This window comes from Elephantulus edwardii, unplaced genomic scaffold (assembly GCF_000299155.1).
Source record: "Elephantulus edwardii isolate Elephantulus edwardi_28Jun2011 unplaced genomic scaffold, EleEdw1.0 scaffold00352, whole genome shotgun sequence".
Lineage (NCBI taxonomy): Eukaryota > Metazoa > Chordata > Mammalia > Macroscelidea > Macroscelididae > Elephantulus > Elephantulus edwardii.
Window position 1 is genome coordinate 1,071,378 of NW_006400102.1, and position 23,834 is coordinate 1,095,211.

At 41.0% G+C, this 23,834-nt stretch overlaps 1 protein-coding gene across 1 annotated transcript in view; it reads right to left on the bottom strand.

Moving 5' to 3' along the window:
- The window catches only part of WNK2 (WNK lysine deficient protein kinase 2), a 527,139-nt gene that overhangs the window by 264,053 nt on the left and 239,252 nt on the right, over positions 1 to 23,834 (bottom strand). The window contains exons 15-17 of the mRNA XM_006901945.1: positions 6,901 to 7,071; positions 6,535 to 6,580; positions 5,554 to 5,673 (exon numbers count right to left, since the gene is read on the bottom strand). Coding sequence (XP_006902007.1) covers positions 5,554 to 5,673; positions 6,535 to 6,580; positions 6,901 to 7,071 — 337 coding nt within the window. The remainder of the gene's footprint in view (positions 1 to 5,553; positions 5,674 to 6,534; positions 6,581 to 6,900; positions 7,072 to 23,834) is intronic.

The following is a 23,834-nucleotide window of genomic DNA, read 5'->3' on the forward strand; positions in this document are numbered from 1 at the left end:
CTGAGCTTCTTGTATATATATTCTCTCATTCTTCATTATGCCTGGAAAGTTTTCCTCTAGTAATACTTCCACAACTTTTGCATTGCCTTTACTTGCTTTTCCTTTTCTGAGATTCCAATGATGAGCATGTTATTTCTCTTGATGGTGTCCCACATTATTCTTAGGTTTTCTTCTTTTTCCTTTCTTTTTGAGTCTGCTTTGTGCTCTAGCAAATCCATGGTGACAATTTTTTCTTCTATTTCATTGGTTTTTTGTTCCATCTCTTCAACTCTGTTCATGTGCCCCTCCATCATGTTGACAGCATCTGAAACATTGGACCTCATATTTTGGATAGTGATTTCTTGTTTTTTTCCAGTGCTGCTAATGTCTCGTTTGTTTTCTCTACATTTTTCTGTACTCTTTTTTTAGTTCCTCCTGTTTTTTTGTTTGTAGTATCCTGTAATTCTTCAAGTTTGTCTTTCATCCATTGAAAATATTCAATCATTGTTCTTTTAAATTCTGTGTCAGAAAGTTCCATCAGACTTTCCAGCTTCAGGAAATCCATTGATACTCTGTCACCTTTTGGGGGTGATATCTTGCTTTGTGTTTATGTATTGTGTGGGACAGCTTGCTTTCTTTGAGACATTGACATGTTCTCGATGAAGATAATGCTCTAGAGATCAGCTGGGTAGCTATCCCACTTGTGCTTTTCTCTGATCGTCTGACTCCAGGGAAATGTCAGTTCAGAGCCTGTGAGAGCAGCCTCTTGTAGGTAAGATAGGTCAACGTGCTCCAGATTAAAGGCAGGTTTATTAACCAGATGTGTAGACACAGGTGTGGAGCCAAATAGGGTAGGGCATGCACGTGGTTGTGGCAATCACAAGGGCAGGTCAACCACTTCGGAGTCCTCACTCAGGCCTCAGTTGTCTGGGTGTGCTTACAATTGGGGTCTCTATTCAAATTCCAGCTGTCTGTCTCCCACCCAGTGGTTTTCATTCACTGGTCCCTGTCCAGTGGTGCTCACGCAGTTGCCCTTGCACTGTGGCCCCTGCCCAGGAAGGCTCCCGGGTCCTAGGGGACTCAACAAGACAAAGTCAAATTCCCTCCAACCCACTCGTCTCTGGCTGGTCTGCAGTGTCCACAAAAGTTTCGCCAAATTATCACTGGCCCGCTCTTTCCTGGGCAGTTGGCGTTCCCTGAGAGAGCTCAGCCAAATTCCCGCCAGTGGGCTCACCCTTGGGAACTCTGCCAGACAATTGGTGGTGCCCAAGAAAACCCAATTAGGATTCTACCAGCCTTTCTCGTGGTAGATCAGTCCCACAACAGCTCGATTGGTGGCTTCAGATGATGGCTGTCTCTATGGTGTGCCTTTGTGTGCTGATTCAGAATCATATTGTCCACGGCTGTTGTTGTGTTGCATGAAGGAGTCTCTAGTGGCCCTGGAGCATCACCAGGAGGTGCAGGGTTGTGGCGAGGCCACCAGGGTGTGCCAAAAGTGTGGGGGCATGGGATGATCGTGGATTGGTGTCCCTGGACATGGTCCTGTGGCAGGGATGGGGGGTGAAGGGCTTGAGAGTTAGGGGTTGCAGTCTGTTCCCAGATATTAAGCTGTCAAGTCACCAGTCCTCAGCAAATAAGACTTACTGCGCCGCATCCCCCTCCTTGTGCACTGTGTCGCCCCAGCATTATTTCTTTGGATATTTTTCCAACACTACCCTTTTCTCCTCTCTTTCTAGGACTCTAATGGAACAAATGTTAGTCATTTTGCTATTGTGGATGAGGCTCTGTTGCCATCCCCCCTTCAAAATTTGCATTGGATCATTTTAGCAATTTTTCATCTGCCTCTCTCATCTATTTTTTTTTCTGTCATCTCCTACTTTAACATTTGATTATAAATGTCTGTGACAACTTATTCAAGGACTTTTAAAGTCTTAGTCAGATAACAGCAACATTTATGCCATTATGTCATTGGAATATGTATTTTTCTGTACATGAAGTGGGTACTTCCATGACTTTGCCTCTTTTGAGCAATTTTGGACTGTATTTTGAACATGTTGAACAATTTTATGAGACTCTGAATCTTATTTAAATCCTGTGGTGAGTATTGATATTTTTGGAAAAGAGCAGCCTGTCTGTTACTGCTATGGTTTCAATGTCAGATCAGTTGCAATGTATTTGCAGTACTAATCTGATCTTAAACATGTGTGGCATTCAGAGGTCAGTCTGGAATCTTGGTAAACTTCTTGCTGTTGTGTTGGAACCAGCCTATAGCTGACCTTCCAGCAGGCTTTCTTTTCATAGGCTGTAAATCACATGGGAGGAGATTGTCATCTTTCTCCCAAAGAGTAGCTGGTGGATTCAAACTGACTACACAACTCCCTATCCACTAAGCCACCAGACCTCCCTCCTAATCTGGGTAGGAGGTCTGTGTACATATATATGGAATCTGAGTAAGACTCCATACATAATATGTCACTTCCCAAAGATTTTTGATCTGCTGATTAGAACCTGTCCCATAGATACACAGGTTGGAGGTCCATAAAAATCACCATGAGGTTGTTTTGCCAAGTTTTCCATGTTCTCCCTGATACTTTGATACTTTTTGTCTCCTTGGAACTTCCCCTTTTTAAATGTCTGACTAGAAATTACCTACACCCAAGTCTGTTCCAAGGAAGGCCAAGTGGCAAGAAGACAGAGGGAAAAGGGGGAAAAAACCCAAGACAAAACCAAACACAAACCCTGCTTTGGCCCCTTGCTCTTAGACTCAAACTTTATTCAACAAAAAAAGGATTTAGCCCATCATGGTTGTGGCTTCTGCAACCTGCTGGTGTCACTGCCACCACCACACAGAATTGCCTGGGGGACGGGCAAAGAGGGGAAGGAATAAAGATGAAGGAACAAAGAAAAACCGTCACTCTTTTGTGAGTTTTAGGAATTCCTCTCCCTGCTTTACAAGCCAGAACTTAAGAGTTTGCCCTAGGTCTCGGTCTGCACCACAGTGCTCACTTCTGCTTTCCAAGCAATGTTGGGTTCAGGTCAGGAGAAATCAAAGGAAAAACTCTTAAACTCACTGTCAGATAATGGTACTTTGAATTCTAGCTTCTTCTCTAATCTCCCTGATGCAATTTAATGATCAGAATCCTCAAATATATGTCTGCCTATGTGCCACCTGATGTGTCAAAAGTGACCATGGTTACCCATGGTGGACAGTGTTTGGTGGAGCTTCCCGATTAAAACAAGCTTGGAAGCAGGAATGGCATCCACTTCCGAAATAGATTGCCTCCAGAAACTCTATGAAAGTGGAGAAATGATGAAAGTTATATAAGTGTTTGGGTCTTTTGTTCATAGGGTCACTATGAGTTGTCTATGACTCGATGGCACTTAAAACAATAACATAGAGAAAGCTCTGTTGGCCTAATGGATAGAAAATTATGCTACCAAGCCAAAGGTGGGTGATTTTAATCTGTAGCCCTCAGACCTGGTTTTAATTGTTTTTGGTCAAACATTCTTCTAAGCTGTATAGCACTGGTCTGTCCATTTGCTATACAGAGGTAACTCGTGGTTGCTGTTATGCTAAACACTGTGACACTGATGTGTCAAATGTGATAATTGGTACCCATGGTGGACAGTGTTTGGTGGAGCTTCCTGATTAAAACAAGCTTGGAAGCAGTAGTGGCATCCACTTTTGAAATAGCTTGCCTCTGAAAACTCTATGAATGTTGACAAACGATGAAATTTATACAAGTGTTCAGGTCTTTCGTTCATAGGGTAGCCATGAGTCATTTACAACTTGACGACACTTAACAACAGCAACAACAATTACGTGTCACAGTTATATGTAATGAAAGATTAAAGGTGTTGGTGTGAGCTAATTCCATTTTACCCAGAACCATTTGCTGTCCAGTTACTGTCCATTATGGCCAGAGATACAAAATGGTTCAAGTCATTCAAGACCTACGATAATGCAGAATTCCCACAGAAAGGATTTGTTTGGCTCTGCCCACAAACACTGCACTCCCAGATACTGAGATCTTTGAGGGAGTAGCCTTGTCTCTGTCCAGGTCAGCCTATGTCCTGCTCATCGCTAGTGTATATATCCTGTCACCTAGAGCGTGTCTTTGCAATAGAGCCAGCTTCCTGGTCTTGAACTCTAAGCACCTTTTCTCCACAAGGACATAAGAAGGAATGTTCAGCCTCTAAGGTACTCTTGCAAAAATCAGGCAATTACCCCAGAGGAAAGAAAAGTGAGTCAAAATGGACTCATCTCTGGTTCCTGAGGTCCCATTTTTCCTGAATCCTAGTCTTTACATTCTCCATGAACTTTACATTTTGCTAATGCCTTCAGGTAGACAGTCTTTATAATGGAAGTGACTACCTTTTCCTACAGATAAACTGGCTAAAAGAAAGATTCTTAGAGACTATTCAGCAAACATGAGAAGAGACAGGATTTAACTCCAGAGTATGTCCTCTTAATCACTCTACCCATGACTCTATTGAAAAGGAGTTTTATTTTATGTCTTTCCTTCCTAGTAATGATGTGTGTATTTTAATCATGATGCAATATACACATCTCTCATTTTTGTATCTCATTTTAAAAACTGAACTACTACAGATATGTCTGGCTTCTCCTTTGATTTTTCACCCTAAGAGTGGCCCATATCCGTTTACTAGAGAGATCTGCAGGTCTCAGGTTGGTCTATGGCTTCACTGAAGTTTTACTATTGCTACTAGGTTGATCTATCCCCCAAGGAAACCAAGAATATAATGGGAGTCAGCAGAAACACTTAAGATTAAATATGATTTGAATTGATTTAGGATTTAATATGATTTAAACAGAATTGAATGGAATTTATTTAAATATGAAAGTATAGCTACTCTATAAATGTATCATAAAGCTAAGTCAAGTTACATAATCAACAACTTCTTCCTCCTAAATAATACTGAATTATACCTTAAATTTGCCCAAATTCCTCTTTGCAGAACTTCAAGGTTGAAATAAAGATTTAAAGGACATCCCCACAGGGCCAGCACGGTGGCAATTCATCCAGGTAGGTATAGATCAATAGCAGAAAAGTGCTTTTCTTTTATGGATTATTTAAGTTGGAGAATTGCAGTGTTGAAGAAACTACTTCACCTCCAAAACAAAGCAAAACCCCCCACAGCAACACTGCTCACAGGTAGCCAACCCTACATAGAGAAAATGAACGGGAAGTTGCATAGCATTATTAGTAAGGGGAACAACCTTGCTCTTTCTGCTCTTCTGTGCTGTTTCTTTGTGGTACCTGAGCAGTGAAGAAGTATCAAGGCAGAATCTGGAAGTATTAGCTCCAGGTCTCATACTGTTTAACTCCACCAATTCTGTGGAAAAGTGATGTTAGTAAGTCTCCTTAAGCTCTCTGGGTTTCAGGGCAACATTTCACACCAGTGATATACACAGGGCTTCCCTCAAGGAACCTGGCACATACAACATGCATTGTGAGCACAGTTGAGGACCAGGAGGTGATAAAGACTACACACAAAAGGAGGCCTGCCAGGCCAGCTGGAAGAACTCAGATGCCATATGGTTACTCATACCTTGGTTTGAATCCAGCTGCAGGGAGCTAGCAGGTGGTGGGGGCGAAGACCCAGGTGCCTCTGTCACTGGATTTTCAGCTACTGGACAAATAATAAACCACCTCTTCCCAGTATGCAGGACTACAGGGCAAAACAGAGACAAAAATCACAGTGCTAACAGAGTGAAGCTTTTCTTTAGGCCAACAAAATTCCTTGCCACCTCATACAGTGTTGCCACTGGAGTTTCATGGGATCTCTTTCATTCTGATGAGTTTGTCACTGGGAATGCTGTGGATAAGGAACAAAATTGTCAACCATAACCCTAGATAACCTCCCTCTACAAAACAGAGGTGATAGAGGTGTTATTCAGACTTTTTCCTCTCTCGTTAGTAAAGGGATGAGAGGCAGTCAAGGGAGCTGCATTGTATACTAGCTAGAGACTATCTCCAGTGTCACCCCAGAGAAGGCAGAGGTGCTATCTGGTGGGTCAGGAGACACCAGCACACAGCCTGTAGCAATTACTCTAACTGCACTTGCAGCACTGGGGTGTCTGCAGACACAAGGTGTCTGCAGAGGAAGCAGGATGCACTCCCCTCACCACCAACCCTCATCTCTAGTTGTTGGAACTTCCAACATTTACTAAGTATAAAAGTCAAATCCTTACAGTATCTCAACTGGTGACTTTTTAAAATGCATGCTAAAGGGAGCTCTGGTGGCCTAGTGGCAAGAAGCTGCACTGCAATCTCAGAGGTGCACGGTTTGAATCCACCAGATGTTCTGCTGGAGAAGGAGGGACAATCTCCTCCTGTACCAGTCAGATCTGATTTGATGGTACACACACACAAAACAATAATAATAATAATATAATAAAAAAAATTTAAAAAATAAAATGCATGCTAAAAACACAATGGCACCAACTAAGCACTGATAGAAGGGAAAATCACAGAAGTGACTTTTCTACAGCCGAGTTTTGGCTGAGTAGAGCTGAGAAGAATGACTTACCATTCTGCTGGTAAACAGGGGCATTGGCTTGGGAGTGACCACTTTCCTAAAGGAAAGCAAGAATTAGGAGTCACACTGACTATAGGGAACAAGACTTCCTTCAAATTCCCACTCTCCCGGCCCCCACCTCAGTCCTCCAATCATATTCAGTATTTAACATCCCGAATGACTGTCTTTCATGTCTGAACCCATGGGGGATGGTCCTAGATGATACTATTGTCACACTAGCAAAGAAGGTGGCACTTGGGAGACTGGCCCACTGTCCTACTGTATGTCCCCTGCCACCTCTCTGCACCCCCTACTTCTGGACCTCCTCTCCCAAACTCAACTGCTGCATAAATGGGTTCCCCAAGTGCCCATGCTCACTTCTCCTATGTCCAGGTTATAGGTACTGTGGTGTGGAGGACTTGTGCCAGGATCTGAACCACGGTCCCCATCTGTGTCCTCACTCAGCATGTCCTCTGCTTTATCCATGATGTCTTTCATCTGCTCAATGAATGTCTCCTTCTCAGTCTGCAGGATGAAGTCATGCTCCACCTGCAGACATAGGAAAACAGGGCACACCTGTGGCTTCAGAACCAGCAGTAGAAGGTTATTTATAGACAGTCTTTAGTTATCTGCTCCACACTAGGTTCTAGAGAGGAAAGGTCTGCAGGCATTAGAGTGGGCAGCTATGGCCCCACAGCAGGGCCTGAGCATCCCAGGGGAGTTATCCAGGCACTGAGAAGGCCACCCCAGGCCTCTGTGGGATCCTGAGGCCTGGGGCAAAAGCCTGTAGGCATCAATATGGGCAGCTACAGCCCTGCCAGGTCACTTCAGGTCTAGGGGCCCTTGGGCCTGCACTAAGAACAAGCACTAAAGATCCAGTTATGCTACTGTCTGTGCCAGTATCCCAATCCAGGACTCCAACCTGCCATGCAAGGGTATTCTGTGCCATTACATGTGTATGCCATTATGGTTTGCTTTAAGAGGTCAACACCTATCAATTTGGTTATTGGGGAATGATCAGATATTGCCAATGACTTTGTATCTTAAATGTGTACAGACTTGGATATTATTACTTCCTTCAACACTTATCTGCCATTCTGTTGCACTAGTATAGTTTATGGTGTGCTCTATGAGGTGAAGTGTGGCATAAGGATTGGAGGTAGATTCATCAACAATCTGCTTTATGCAGATAACACAATACTGCTTGCTGAAACTGAGGAGGACCTGAAGCGCTTGCTGCAGGTCAAGAATTGCAACCTTCAATATGGATTGAAGCTTAACATCAAGAAAACAAAGATTCTCACCACTGGGCTGATTGGGAGCATCAGGATGGATGGTGCAGAGATTGAAATTGTTCACAGCTTTAGTTTGCTTGGCTCTACAATCAACACTCTTGGTACCAGCAGCCAGGAAATTAAAAGATGAACTGCATTGGGAAAGTCTGCTGTCAGAGACCTCTCCAAGGTACTGAACAGCAATGATGTCCATCTGGAGACTAAGGTGTGCCATAATCTTTGCAATTACTTGCTATAAATCAGAGAGCTGGACAATGACTAAGGATGATAGAAGGAGAGTTGATGCCTTTGAGCTGTGGTGCTGGAGAAGAGTATTGAATATACACCATGGACTGCTAGGAGAGCAAACAACTTCATCCTGGAAAGGGTGAAGCCAGGCTGCTCTTTGGAGCCTAGGATTCTGAGGCTCTGTCTGACATACTTTGGACATGTTGCAAGGTGGGATCAGTCCTGGGAGAGGGACATCATGCTTGGGAGGGTGGAGGGACAGCACAGGAGAGGAAGATCCTGGATGCAATGGATTCATTTAGTCACTGGGGTAACGGAGATAGGTGTGTCAGAGACAATAAGATTGGCAAGGGATAGAGCAGAGTTTAGGGCTATTGTGCATAGGGTGGCTATGAGTCACAGATGACTCAATGGCACACAACAATAACAACAACAAAAACAACTATTAATGATGGAATCTGTACCACCAGTGGGTCAGACTAGTACTAGACTAGTCACCCATGGGGAAGAGGTTTAAATAAAGCTCTTTGATTAAGACGGGGGTGGGGGTGGAAGGGGGGGAAAGGATTTGCCATCTACTTCTGAAAATCCTATGAACAGAAGAATGTGGGTAGTTATGGTATTAGGCATAGAGCCCTAACTGGAAGTTGTTAAAAATGAGTAGAAATTACTGCAAACAGCCATTAATAAATGGAGCATGGAACATACAAAGTATGAATACAGGAAAAATGGAAGTTGTAAAAAAATGAAATGGAAGGCATGTAGATTGATGTGGACAAGCATGAGTCACTCTGAATCAGACAATCACATAATCACATGATCTACTATGCTGGGAATGAAAAACTGAGAAAAAATGGTGCTGCATTCATAGGTAAAAATGCAATTTCAAGATCCATCTGAAGTACAATGCTGTGAGTAATACGATACCATACACACACATAGTAGGAACATCAGTTAAAAAGAATACCATTTAAATATAAGCACCAAAAACTAAAGCCAAATTTTCTACCAATTATTGCAGTCTAAAATTGACCAAACATGCATTATTAATTATCGGGGATGGGAACACAAAAGTTGGAAACAACTGAAGGAATGTTTGTTGCAAAGTATGGACTTGGTAACAGAAATGAGGCGGGGGAATCAAATGATTGAGTTTTGTGCATTCAAAGATTTATTCATAGCAAATACCTTAAAAAAAACACCACAAACACCGACTTTACATATAGACCTCACCTGATGGATTGCACAGGAATAAGATTGACTATATTTATGGAAAGAATTGTTGGAAAAGTGCAATATCTGCAGTCAAAACCAGACCAGGTGCTGGTTATGGAAGAGACGATCAGTTATTCCTGTGCAAGTTCAAACTGAACTGAAGAAAATGACAACTAGTCCATAGGATCCAAATTACAACCTTGAGTCTAACCCAGTTAAATTTAAGAACAATCTTTAAAACAGATTTGAGGTACTGAACACCCATGATTGAAGACCAGAAGAACTGTGGGAGGACATCAAAGATATCATTCATGAAAAGAGCAAAAGGTCATTACAAAGAAAGAGGAGAAAAAACCAAAATTGATGTAAGAATAGACTATGAATATTACATAAGAGCACTGGAAAGTCAAAATAAGAGGAAGAAATGTTGAAGTAAATGAAGTTTACAAAGAACTGGAGTTGAGAATAAAATGGGAAGAACTTGCTAGATATTTCTCAAGCTGAAAGAACTGAAAAACAAATTCAAGCCTCAAGTTGCAGTACTGAGAAATACTGGGTACAGTCTTGAATGATGTAGGAAACATCAAAAGATGATGGAAGGAATATACAGAATCACTGTACCAAAAAGAATTAGTTGACACTGAAAAATTTAAGGAAGTACCATATGAAGAAGAGCCAATGGTAATGAAAGGTGAAGTTAGAACTACACCAAAAATAATAAGGCCCTAGAAATCAATGGAATACCAATTGACATGTTTCACCTAACAAATGAAGCCTTGAATGCACCCACGCATTAATGCCAGGAAATTTGGAGGACAGTTTTCCTGGCCAGCTGACTGGAAGAGATCCATATTTGTCCCTATTCCCAAGAAAGGTGATCCAACAGAATGTAGAAATTATCAAACAGTATTATTAATATGTCATGCAAGTAAAATATTATTGTTGAAGGAGATCATTACAAAATGGCTAGAACAGTACATTGATAAGGAACTACTAGAAGTTCTAGCTGGTTTTCGAAGAGGCCATGACACTAGGGTTATTATTGTTGATGTCTGATGGATCCTGGCTGAAAGCAGAGAATAACAGAAAAATGTCTATTTGTGTTTCATTGACTGTGTTCATGATAACAACTTATGGCTAACATTGAGGAGAATGAGAATTCCAAACACTTAATTGTGCTCATATGGAATCTACATTTAGACCAAGAAGCTGTTTCTGAATGAGCAAGGGAACAGTGCATGGTTTAAAATCAGGAATGGTGTGCATCACAGTTATATCCTTTCCCCATATCTATTCAATCTGTATGCTGAGCAAATAATTTATGAAGTCGGACTCTATGAAGAAGAATGTGTCATTAGGAGCAGAAGAAGACTCATCACCAAACTATGTTAAACAGATGATACAACTTTGCTCACTGAAAGTGAAGAGAATATTAAATGCTTGCTGTAGAAGTTCAAGGACTACAGCTTTCAGTATGGATTACAGGATTACACCTTAACAAAAAACCCCAAATGTCATCACTACAGGACCAAAAGTCAACATTATGAGACATTATGAAAAAAGATTGAAGCTGCCAGTGAATTAATCAACAATAAACACACTTGATATAAGCAGTCAGGAAATCTGGAGATGCATTGGGCAAGTCCACAGTCAGAGATCCAAAATGCTGAAAAGCAATATTAGTTTGAAGACAAAGGTGCGCCTGATTCAGGTCATGGTCTTTTTAAATCACCTGCTGGATGTATCAGAGAGCTGGGCAATGAATAAGGAAGACAGAAGAAGAGTTGATGACTTTGAGCTGTGGTGTTAGAGGACAGTACTGTCAAAAGAACAAAAAGATATGTCTTGGGGAAAAGTGCAGCCAATGTGCTCCTTGGAAGGAAGGCTGGCAAAGCTTCATTTTTCACTTTGGACATGAAGCTGGGTGAGGCTATTCCCTGGAAAAGGACACCATACTTGGAAAGATGGAGGGTCAATGAAGGAGTTTAAGACTTCCAATGAAATGGATTGACAGAGTGACTTCTGAAATGGGCTCTAGTGTGTCAGAGATGTTGAAGATGGCACAGAATATGACAGAGTTCAGGGTGGCTGTTCATAGGGTCACTATGAGTCACACTTGACTCGATGGGATCTAACAACAACAACAACAATAAATATCATTTTCAAAGACTCATGACCGGTGAGATACTCAGGCATCCCTTGAGTGCGGCACCATGGAGGACAGGTGGGAGTACAGTTGACTCTCAGGAGTGGCCGAGGTGATTCTTGCTGGGAATCAGTCTAAAGAGGCCAAGAACATTGGAAAGTCAGGAAGGAAAGTGGGTCAGTGGTAGAAAGCACAAGAAAGCTGGTCACCACACCAGGACTTGTACCAGCAAGGAGAGGAAAGTGCTAGTTAGTGACACCCAACAGCAGGTATGACCTTGGGACTAGAAAGACAGAGGACTGAACTTGCAGAAGCACCAGGTTATATGGAGGAGGAGAAAGGAGATGCAAGAAGGTCAAGGATTCCAGAGATACAGGAATGTGGGGGCTGGGAATGGAGGAAGCCATGAAGCAGAGGAGGGCTGATCTCGGAAGGCAGGGTATGAGGCTAGCCAGCAGGACAAGAGGAAGCATCAAGGAGCTCAAATGACTGAAGTACGAGAAGGGAAACTGTCTGGGACCCAGAGGTGAGTAGGGAAGAGCTGAGGGCTGAGTGTGAAATCACAGGAACACAGTTGAATTCAAGTTGGTGCTGGAGTAGAGTATGGGTCAGTCATGTCCAAAGGACTGTTGTGAAAATTATTTTCAGAAAGGAACGCTAAGGCAAGAACAGGTCACTCTCCTCTCCTTGCTGGTACCAGTCCAGGTGTGGTGGCCAGCTTCCTTGTTCCTTCTACCACTGATCCACCTAACCAGCCTCAGCTTTCCAATCTCTGAATGCCGTTCAGTGTCCAAGCCAGCCAAATTCCTGGGTGAATATCAGCACTGCCCATTGTGCACTCCAGCTAAGAGCTGTGGACTTGTGTTTGGTGAAGCTCCATCAGTGGACCTGTATCACCTATCTTTTCATCAACTATATTGAAACTGGTTTTCCAAAAGGGTTATCATAGCAGAAAGTCCACCTTCACAACTATATAGGTTGGACAAGACCCATGTGGAGAGAAAGTGGTTTCCAAGGTCAGTGTGCAAGTCCACAGGAGGTTGAATAACCTGTGCTGAGCAGAAGCAGCCTGGTGTCAGCTTTGGTTCAATGTTGACTCTACTACAATCTCACAGCTGTCTCATGAATGTGCCACCTATGATATTCATGTGGTCAGGGCTCTGTCCATCTCTCCCATCATATATTTCCATTCCAGAGCAAAACCTCTACAGACTTATACCAGAGGTACTCTTGCATGGTAAGCCTTATTCTCTCACCAAGGACCAGGCTTTTATCTGAAGAGACAGAAATGTTTTCTGTCCCAGTCCTCAACCCAACTCCAATCCTTTATGATGGACTGCTTCATCTATAGGATGGACTGGCAGATCCCATTGTGACTTTCAGCCCTCATGTTCTTGTACTCCACTGAGCTGTATTCTTGGCTATTTTGACAGACAGGACCTAACCCCTTCTATAGGCTTGATGAGGCCCACCTAGCAGGGGGAGAGAGCATTGGGACAAAAGTTTAGCCAGAGCAATCCTTGGAGGCAAAGATAATGATGTTCTGTCTCACATATTTTGTCAAGAGCAATCAGTCCTTGGAAAAGGACATTATGTTTAGAAAGATGGAGAGTCAGAGATGAAGATCCTAAGCAAGAGAAATTGACACAAAGACTACAACAATGGGCTCAAACACAGCAGAAACTATGAGGATGCCATCGGATCAGCCAAGATTGTGTTATGTTGTGCATAGAGCCGCTGCGAGTAGAAGTCAACTTGATAGCAACAAACAACCACAATAAAAGTGTAGTATCGATTATGACACTGGTCTAAGGGAATACAGGCCCATAATCAGAGTGTTCAGTTATAAGACAAGGCATGAAATGTGCAGAAGTATGTAAACAATTTCCCAGTTCTATGAAAATTTCATTAAATGGCATTAAATTCTTGTTCTTGTTGGGTGGCATCAAATCTACTTTAACTCATAGTGACACTATGACCAACAGATCTGAACTTTGCCCTATATCCTGCACCATCCTCAACATCTTTGATATACTCAAGTCCACTGTTACAAATATGGTGTCAATTCACCTTGCTAAAGGTCTTCTCTTTATCTGATTTCCCACCTTTCTCAGCAAGATGGTTTTCCCCTCCTAACAACATATCTAATGTATGTGAGACTAAGTTTCATCATCCTTGCCTTAAAGGAGTACCCTGGTTGCACTTCCTCCAAGATAGATTTATTTGTTCTTTTGGCAGTCCATGGAATACTTGACATCCTTCTCCAACCCCAAAGACATTGACTGTTCTTTTGTCATCCTTATTTATTGTCCAACCTTCAGATGCATAGGAAGGTACTGAATACACATGATATCTGATGGTCCATTTATTTCAGATTGACCTTCTGTTTGCCTATTCCAATAAAGGGTTCATTATCAATCTATTCTTTTCCAGCTCTCCCTGCCACATCCTTTCCATAATAACCATTCTATTTTTTATTAGTTTGCTTACAACCATTCATATACATAGTGTTTCATACAATCATTCACATCCACTGGATTTTACATAATCAGTCACCATCGCACCATGCCTAACTCATGCAATATTTGTCCTTTCATGACTAAGTTATTCCATTCAGTAAGCATCACTAGTGCAAAGAACTGGAGTTGGAAAATCAAAAAGGAAAAACTTGTTTGGCATTTCTTTTTCTGTTTTGAAAGAAAATATCATCTTCATTTTATAATTTTGACTACTATTTAAGTATTTACACTTGTAATCAACTGCTGAGTTATCTATAGATGGAAAAATCAATTTAGGTAATCTTTTGACTCAATATGAAAGACACAAACATTCAAAGGTCCCAATTAAAACTTTCAGTTCTTGCCAAAAAGCAATTAAGGTTCCTCATTACTCCTTACTCCATGCCCTTTTGAGCTGACATATCAGCAAGCAAAGGACTGAACCAAGGAGCTTCTCCGAGGTATTTCTTAAGCTGAAGGTCCTGAAGAACAAATTCAAGCTTCGAGTGGCAACTCTTAAAAGTGCCATGGGCAGAATACAGAATAATCTAGGAAGCATCAGAAGATGGAAGGAGTACACAGTCACTGTACCAGAAATAATTGGCTGACACAGAAAAATTTCATGAAACAACATAGGATCAAGAGGCAAAAGTGAGGAAAGAGAAAGTTAAAACTGCTCCGAAGGAATTGGAAAAACAAGGACCCCAGGAGTTGACAGTATACCAATTGACATAATTCAGCAAACAGATGCTGCCATGGACATGCTTACCAGGTTGTGTCAAGAAATCTAGAAGAAAACTGGCCAAATGACTGGAAGAGATCCATATTTATTCCCATTCAAAAAAAAAAAGGGTGAAATAAAAGAGTATGGAAATTATCAAACAATGTTACTAATCTCACATGAAGCAAAATCCTGCTGAAGAGTATCCCAAAACGACTGGAACAGTACATTAATAGAGAACTTCCAGAAGTGCAAGCTGGGTTTAAGAAGGACAGAAGGACAGGGAACAAGGGTCATTATAACCAATGTCAGGTGGATCTTTATGGGGAGAAATGTGAAATCAGGATTAGAGAAAGACTGAGATTGTTAGTAATTTGTTTGTTCAGTTCCATAATCAACATCTTTGGCACCAGCAGTCAGGAACTCAGAAGACAAATTGTACTGGGTAAATCTGCTGTCAGGAACCTCTCCAAAGTGCTAAAGAGCAATGATGTCAGTCGAGAGACTAAGGTGCACTTGATCCAGGACATGCTCTTCACGATTACTTGCTATGCATCAGCAAGCTGGACAATGACTAAGGATGATAGAAGAATTGATGCTTTTCAGTTGTGGTTCTGGAGAACATACCATGGACTAATAAGAGAACAAATAGGTCTGTCTTTCAGAGGGTGAAACCAAGTTGCTCCCTGGTGGCAAAGATTTTGAAGCTCCATCTCACACACTTTGGGCATGCTGCCAATAAGGACCAGTCCTTGGAGAAGAACATCATGCTCAGAAGGGTGAGGGGCAGCACAGGAGAGAAGACCTTGGAGAGATGGATTGACATAGTAACTGGGGTATAATGGGAGTAGGTATGCCAGAGACAGAGAGAATGACTCAGGATGGAGCAAGGTTCAGAGCTGCTGTGCACAGGATCATTATGAGTCACAAGTGATTCTACAGCACACAACAACAGCAACAACAGAGAAATCTATGTTTTATAGTGTTTCATAGGTTCTTTTTTTTTTCTTCAATGCTGTATGTATAATGCCTCATTGTAAGAAGTACTGATAATTTTCTAACCGTTTGTTTGTTGGTAGGCAATTGGGCTGCTTCCATCTCTTTGCTATTGCTGCATTAAGCATTGGGTTCACATATCTGTTTGTGCAGAAGCTCTCCTTTTTTAAAAGGGTATATTCCCAGGTATGGTATTTCTATTTTCAATATTTTGAGGAAACGCCAGACTGCTTTCCATAATGCTTGTACCATTTTTACCTTCCCACCAGCACTGCAAGAGAGTTCAAATCTTAACACACCCTTGCCAACATCTGTTGTTTACTGTCCTGTTGAACCAAAGCTATTGTTGCTGGGGTGAGATATCATCTCATTGTTGTTTTGATTTGTATCTAAGTCTGCTATCAAGGACTTTTCCAAAATACTGAAGAGCAATGATGTCAGTTTGAAGACTTAGTTGTGCCTGGTTCAGACCATGGTTTTCTCAATCACTTGAATAAATTCAGTCAATGAATAAGGATGTCTGAAGAATTGATGCCATTGAGTTGTGGTAATGGAGAGGAGTGTTAAGTATCCCATGGACTGCCAAAAGAACAGCAGATATGTCTGCAGGAGAAACTGCAGCCTGGGTGATTCCTGGAGGCAAAGATGACAATCGTCTCTCATACTTTGGACATGTAGCTAGGTAAGTCTATTCCTTACAAAGGGACATCATGTTTTGAAAGATGGGGGTTGGTCAGTGAAGAAGAGGAAGACCTCAGGAAACTGACACAGTGACTTTAGCAATGGGCTCTAGTGTGTCAGAAATTATAAAGGCTGGCACAGGATCGTGCAGGGTTCAGGTCTGTTGTTTGTAGGATCACTATGAGTCACACACAACTTGATAGCACCTAACAACAACTATAATAGTCTTGGGAACTTTTTCATGTATTTATTGGCTGAATATCTTCTTTGGTGAAGTTTTTTTGTATCTTCTGCCCATTTTGTATTTATATTGTTTGTAATTTTCTTCTTGAGGTGCTGGAGCATTCTATAAATTTTAGATATGAATCCCTTGTCAGATATATGTCAATTCCCCCCTCCCCCAATATGTGGATTTCCATTTTGCCTTACTGGAGAAATTTTTTTCTCATACATACAAGGTCTTCAAAGGTCTTATTTATCTATTTTATTCTCTTCTGGTTGGGCATTTTTTGCTATGTTTGAAAGTCAATTCAAGCTATAGATTAGGGCTTCTAAATTTTTTCCTATGTTTCCCCTCATGATCTTTTTTCTCCCTAACTTCTGGTTTTTATTTTTAAAATTACCCTTGGATGCAAGTTACACCCATATACTTGTCTGTAAATGTCTATTAACTCAGCCTCTGAAAGGGCTTCAGTTTTTTAACTGAAGGAGTTTTTAAGATGGAATAAAAAACAAAAAAAGCAATAATCTGAAAACTAGCAACTCTTCAGTTTCCACAAAGCATCTTGTCCACATTCCCAGGTAAAGTTAAATTGGTTGCCACCGGCGTCCAGTGGTGAGGGACGCATACCTGGTGCAGTAGGAAATAGGACTCAAATCTCCCTCATGATCTTTATAGGTTTTGGTTTTACCTGAGGTCCTTGATGCTCCTTCAGTTGGTTTTTGTGTAGGGTGTGTGATGTGGAATTTGTTTCTCTTTTCTGTAGATATATGTTCACTTTAGCCAGCACCATTTGTTAATCTGGCTATTAGTATAAGTTTTCCCACTTAATGGAGTGTTTCTCCTTGGCAAAGACTATGATCATGGGTTGCTGTTGTTAGGTGTCATCAAGTCAAGTATGACTCATAGTGATCCTATGAACAACAGATCTGGACTCTGTCCTATCATGTGTCATCACCCTCTTAAGCTTTAGTTGAGGGTCTTCCTCTCTTTTGCTGACCTTCCACCTGCCCAAGTATGGTATCAATTTCCAAAGAATAATTTCTCCTAGCAGCATTCCCAAAATATGTGAGACAAAGCTCCATCATCCTCATCTCTAAGGAACATTTTGGCTGCACCTTTACATATCTGTTTGGGATTTTGTTTTTGTTTTTTCATTTGGCAGTCCATGGAATATTCTCCAACACTACTAATTCAAAGGCATCAATTCTTCTTTTTTTCATTCTTCTTCACTATCCACTTCTCAGATGCATAGCAAGTGACTGAAAAGACCATGCCCTGAATCAGGCACACCTTAGTCCTCAAAATGACATCACTGCTCCTCAGTAATTTGGAGAGGTCCCTGACAGTGGACTTGCCCAATGCAATACATCTCCTGATATCCTGAGTGCTGGTTACCAAGGGTGTTGACTGTGGATCCAAATAAAATTAAATTGTTCACAATCTCAACCTTTTTTCCATCTATCATGATGCTACTTACTGGTCCAATGGTGAGGATTTTTATCCAGATGCAACACATATTGGAGGCTGTAGTCTTTGTTCCTCTTGAGTTAATGTTTTAAGTTATCCTTGCTTTCAGCAATCAAGGTGCATACCTCAAGTTGTTGATGAGTCTTCCTCCAAATCCTGATGCAACATTCCTCTTTATAGAGTCCAGCTTCACAAACTATTTGCTCAGAACACAGATTGAATAGATATGGAGAAAAGATACAACCCTGACATAGACCCTACACCTTTCCTGATTTTAAATCATAGAGTGGTCCCCTTTTCTGTCAAGAGATGAGCTTCTTGGCGTATGTATAGATTTCACATTAGCACAAATAAATGTTCTAGGATTCTCATTCATCTCAATGTTAGCCATAGTTAGTTATGATCCATACAGTCAAACGCCTTTGTAGGTGGGGTTTATTTCTGGTTTCTCAATTCTATTCCATTGGTCTGTGTGTCGATTACTGTACTAGTACCATGCTATTCTGATTACTACTGCTATGCAGTAGAATTTGAGATCAGGGAGTGTGATGCCTTCTACTTTATTTTTTCTTTTTCAGTACAGTTTTGCTTATTCAGGATCTTTTAATTTTCCAAATAAAGTTGAAAACTGTCTTTTCTATCTCCTTGAATAACGGTATCAGCAGCTGTATTGGGACTTCACTAAACCTGTAGATTGCTTTTGGCAGAACTGTCACTGTATGACAATGTTGATTATATATATGCTGATCTTGAGTCCTGCCACTCTGCTAAACTGATCTACTAGGTCCAACAGTTTTCTGAGTATTGGGGGTTCTCTAGATACAATATCTTATTATTTGCATGTAGAGTTTTACCTTCTCTTGCCAATTTAGAAGCCTCTGATTTCCTTATCACTTGATCCAGGACTTGAAAAGCAATACTGAATAGTAATGGTGTTAGTGGGCATCCTTGGCCGGTCCCTGTTGTTGTGTATCACTGAGTATACTGATCCTCTGGCAGGTTTTCAGAGTTAAATGCACGGGAGGAGACTGCCCATGCATGGGAGATTTCCCAGCCTTTCCGCTTGGAGCAGCTGGTGGATTCAAACCACTCACTTTCATGATTGTAGCTCAGCTTCTTGCCACTAGGCCCCCAGAGCTCCCCTGTTCATAAAGGGAATGCCTTTAATTTCTTGTCCTTGAGGATGAGGTTGGCTATTGATTTAGCATTGTTGTTGTTATGTGCCATCAAGTCACCTGGTTGCCTGTGACTCCTAGTGACAACAGCTCTGAAGCCTTGAAGCCTGCCCTGTCCTGAGCCAGTCTCACTAATTCTAATACACCAACCCCATTGCCATAGTTACTGTATCAATCCATCTTATCCGAGGTCTTCCTCTCCTGCATTCTCCCTCTACCCTTCCTAGCATGATGTCCTTCTCTAAGGACTGGTATCTCCTGGCCATATGCCCAAAGTATGTGAGATGGAGTTTAAAAATCCTAGCCTCCAATATGAAACTTGGCTTCACCCTCTCCAAGACAGACCTATTTGTTTTCGTGATAGACCATGGTATGTTCTTGACTCTTCTCCAGCACCACAATGTGAAGGCATCAATTCTTCTGTCATCCTTAGTCATTGTCCACATTTCTAACGCATAACAAGTAATTGTGAAGATCATGGCCTGGATTAGGTGCATCTTAGTCTCTAGATTGACTTCATTACTTTTCAGCACTCTGGAGAGGTCCCTGTCAGCAGATTTTTCCTAGTGCAATTTGTCTTTTAATTTCCTGACTGCTGTGTTGACTGTGGAGCAAAGTAAGCTGTAATTGTTCACAATCTCAGTCCCTTCTCCATCTAGCATGGGGCTGCCAACTGGCCCAATGGTGAGAATCTTTGTCTTCTTGAGGTTGAGTTTCAATCCATATTGAAGTCTACAGTCTACAGCAAGTGCTTCAGAATGTGTCATCTGCATAATGAACACTGCTCATAAGTCTTCCTCCATTCTTGATGCCACATTCCTCTTCATAAAGCCCAGACTCCTGAATTACCAGTTCTGCATATAGATTGAAAAGGTATGGAAACAGGATACACCCTTGACGTTCTCTGATTTTGAACCATGCAGTGTTTCCCAACTGTTTTGCATAAGCACAATCAAGTGTTCTGGGATTCCCATTCTCCTGAAGGTTAACCACAGTTTGTTGTGATCCACACAGTCAAATGTCTTTCCATAGTTAATGAACCACAGATAGATATCCCTCTGGTACTCTCTGCTTTCTGCCAAGATCCATCTGACATTGGTGATAATATCTGTAGTGTCACAACCTCTTTTAAACCCAGTTTATATTTCTGTAGTTCTCTCTCAATGTAATGTCCCAGTCATTTCTGGATAAATTTCAGCAGGATTTTGCTTGTGTGCGATATGAGTGATATTGTACAATAATTGTCACACGCTGTTGGGTCACCATTTTTTTAAATGTGCATTAAATATGGATCTCTTCCATATACCAATGCATATAATAATAAAATTTTACTGAATTAAAAACAAAACAATTATTGAAAGCAGTGCCACGACCTCATTACAATGAAGGAAGAAGAAGAAAAGATCAAAATGAATGTCAGAAGTGACTCTGAATATTGCACTAGAACGCTGAAAAGCCAAAGCAAAGGGAAGAAATCAAGAAGTTAAGGAGAGCAAAGGGCAGCGTGGGAAGACAAGGCAAAGTATTATAATGAAATGTGCAAGGATCTGGAGTAAGAAAACAAAAAGGGCTGAACTCCCTTGGCATTTCTTAAACTGAAGGAAATAGAAAACAAATTCAAGCGGCGAGTTGCAATGCTTAAGGATGTTATAGGCAAAATATTGAATGATTCAGGAAGCATTAAAAGAAGATGGAAGGAGTATACACAAACTTTGTACTAAAAAGTGGTTTACACAGAAGCATTTCAAGAGACAACATATGATCAAGAGGCAATGGTGATGAAGGAGGAAGTGCAGGGTGCTCTGAAGGACCTGGCAAAAAATAAACCTCCAGGAATTGATATAATACCAATTGACGTATTTCAACAAACAGATGCTGCCTTAGAGATATATGCTCCCCAAGTTATACCAAGAAAACTGGAGGGCAACTACTTAGACAACTGATTGCAAGAGATCCATATTTATTCCGATTCCAAAAAAAAGATGACCTGACAGAGTGTGGAAATAATCAAACAGTATTACACATATCACACAAGCAAAATCCTGCTAAAGATTATCCAGAAATGACTGGATAGCATACATGCTCTTAAGTATGTTGAGGAAACCCCCCTCTATTCCTATTGTGCTAAGTGTTTTAATCATAAATGAATGTTGGATTTTGACAACAGAATTTTCTGTATGAATTGAGATGGTTCATATTCTTTGTTTCATTGATGTGATGGATTGCTCTGATTGTTTTTCTAGTGTTGGGTCATCCTTGTATACTTGTTATGAATTCTACATGGTCATGATGTATTATTATTCTTTTGATATACTGTTGGCTTCCACTGGTTAGGAATTTGTTAACAATTTTTGCATCTATGTTCATCAGGGATATTAGTCTAAAGTTTTCTCTTTTGCTGGTGTCTTTACTTGGATTTAGCATCACGGTAATGCTTGCTTAATAGAATGAGTCTGGGAGTGTTCCTTCTTTTTCTATATTGTGAAATAATTTAAGTAGGATTAGGGACAATTCTTGCCTTAATGTTTGGAAAAAATTGTTGAAGCTTTCTGGTACAGGGGTTTTGTTGTTGTTTTGGGGAGTCTTTTTTATGATATGCTCAATTCTTTCTTCTGTAATGGAGTCTACTCAAGTGTTATTATTTCAGTTTGTGTCAATTTCAGCAGGGTGTGAATTTTTAAAAATTTGTTCATTTCCATTTGATTTTCAAATTTGTCAGAGTATGCTATTTGTTCTGTTGAGTCACTGTGACTCATAGTGAACCTATGCACAATAGCCTGAAACCTGCTCTATTCGGTGCCAACTTTACTATCTTTTATACTCCTCTCTTTCTCTGTCCCTCCACCATTCCAACCATGATGTTCCTCTCCAAGGACTGGTCCCTCCTTGCAACATACCCAAAGTATGTCAGACGAAGCCTCACAATTCTTCACCCTCTCAAGGACAAACCTGTTTGTTCTCCTGGCAGTCCATGGTATACTCAACACTCATCTCCAGCTCAAAGGTATCAATTATCTTTCAATCATCCTTATTCATTGTCCAGTTCTCTGATGCATAGCAAGCAATTGTGAAGACTATGGCTTGGATCATGTGCACCTCAGTCTCCAGACTGATGTCATTGTTCTTCAGTACTCTGGAGAGGTCCCTGACAGCCGACTTTTCCAGTGCAGTTAATCTCTTGATTTCCCAGCTGCTGGTACTAAGAGTGCTGTCATCTCTTGGTTTCCTGGCTGCTGGTACTAAGAGTGTTGACTGTGGAGGCAAGAAAACTAAAGCTGTTAACAATCTCAATTTCTTCACCATCTATCATGATGTTGCCAATTGGCCCAGTGGTGAGAACCTCTGTTTTCTTGATGCTGAGCTTCTATCCATATTGAAGGCTTCAGTCCTTGGCCTTCTTCTATAGCAAGTGTTTCAGGTCCTTCTCAGAGTATAGCTTTTGACAATATTCTGTTATTCTTTTTATTTCAGTTGGTTCTGTTGTGATGCTACCTGTTCCATTTATTATTCGAGTTATCTGTATCTTTTTATGTCTTTTCCTTTAATACAATACCAGTTATTGATTTTATTGACCCTTATAAAGAACCAACTACTGGTCTTGTGGATAGGTTTTTAAAAATTATATATTATTCCCCCTTTTCCAATATTGATTTTTAAAATTTATTTGCTCACAAAATTCATATGCATTGTGTTTCATACTATTTTTCATTCACATTGTGTTTCATACAGTCATTCTCATTTATTATGTTTTATAAAATTAACCAGCTATTCCACTACTAAGAATATACCCTAAGGAAATTGGAACTGAGATACAAATGGAGATTTGTACACCAATGTTCACAGCAGCATTATTCACCATGGCAAGAGCATGGAAACAGCTCAAATGTCCAATCACAACAGAATGGATTGAGAAATTGTGGTACATTCACACAATGGAATAATACTATGCAGCACTCAGGAACAGTGATCATGAAAAATACTATGTAACTTGGTAGAGGCTGGAGAGTATTATGTCGAGTGAACTAATGTAGTCTTGTTGTTGTTATGTGCCATCGAGTGGTTTGCGACTCATAGTGACCCTATGTACAAGAGCTCTAAATGCTGTTCTATCCAGTGCCAACCTAGTCGTCTCAAACACAATGATTCCCACTGCTCCAGTCACATAATCGATCCATTTCATTGAAGGTCTTCCTCTCCTTTGCCGTCCCTCCACTCTGCCAAACATGATGTCCCTCTCCAAGGACCAGTCCCTCCTTGCAACATGCCCAAATTATGTCAGACGAAGCTTCGGAATCCTTGACTCCAAGGAGCATTCCGGCTTCACCTTCTCCAGGACAAACCTGTTTGTTCTCCTAGCAGTCCATGGTGTATTCAACACTCGTCTCCAGCACCACAGCTCAAAGGAATAAATTCTCTTTCTATCAACCCGATTCACTGTCCAACTCTGATGCATAGCACGTAATTGTGAAGACTATAGTCCTGATTAGGTGCACCTTAGTCTCCAGTCTGATGTTGTTGCTTTTCAGCACTCTTGAGAGGTCCCTCACAGCTGACTTTCGCAATGCAATTCTTCTCCTGATTTCATGGCTGCTGTTACCAAGAGTGTTGATTGTGGAGCCAAGTAAACTAAAACTGTTAACTATCTCAATCTCTTCACCATCCATACT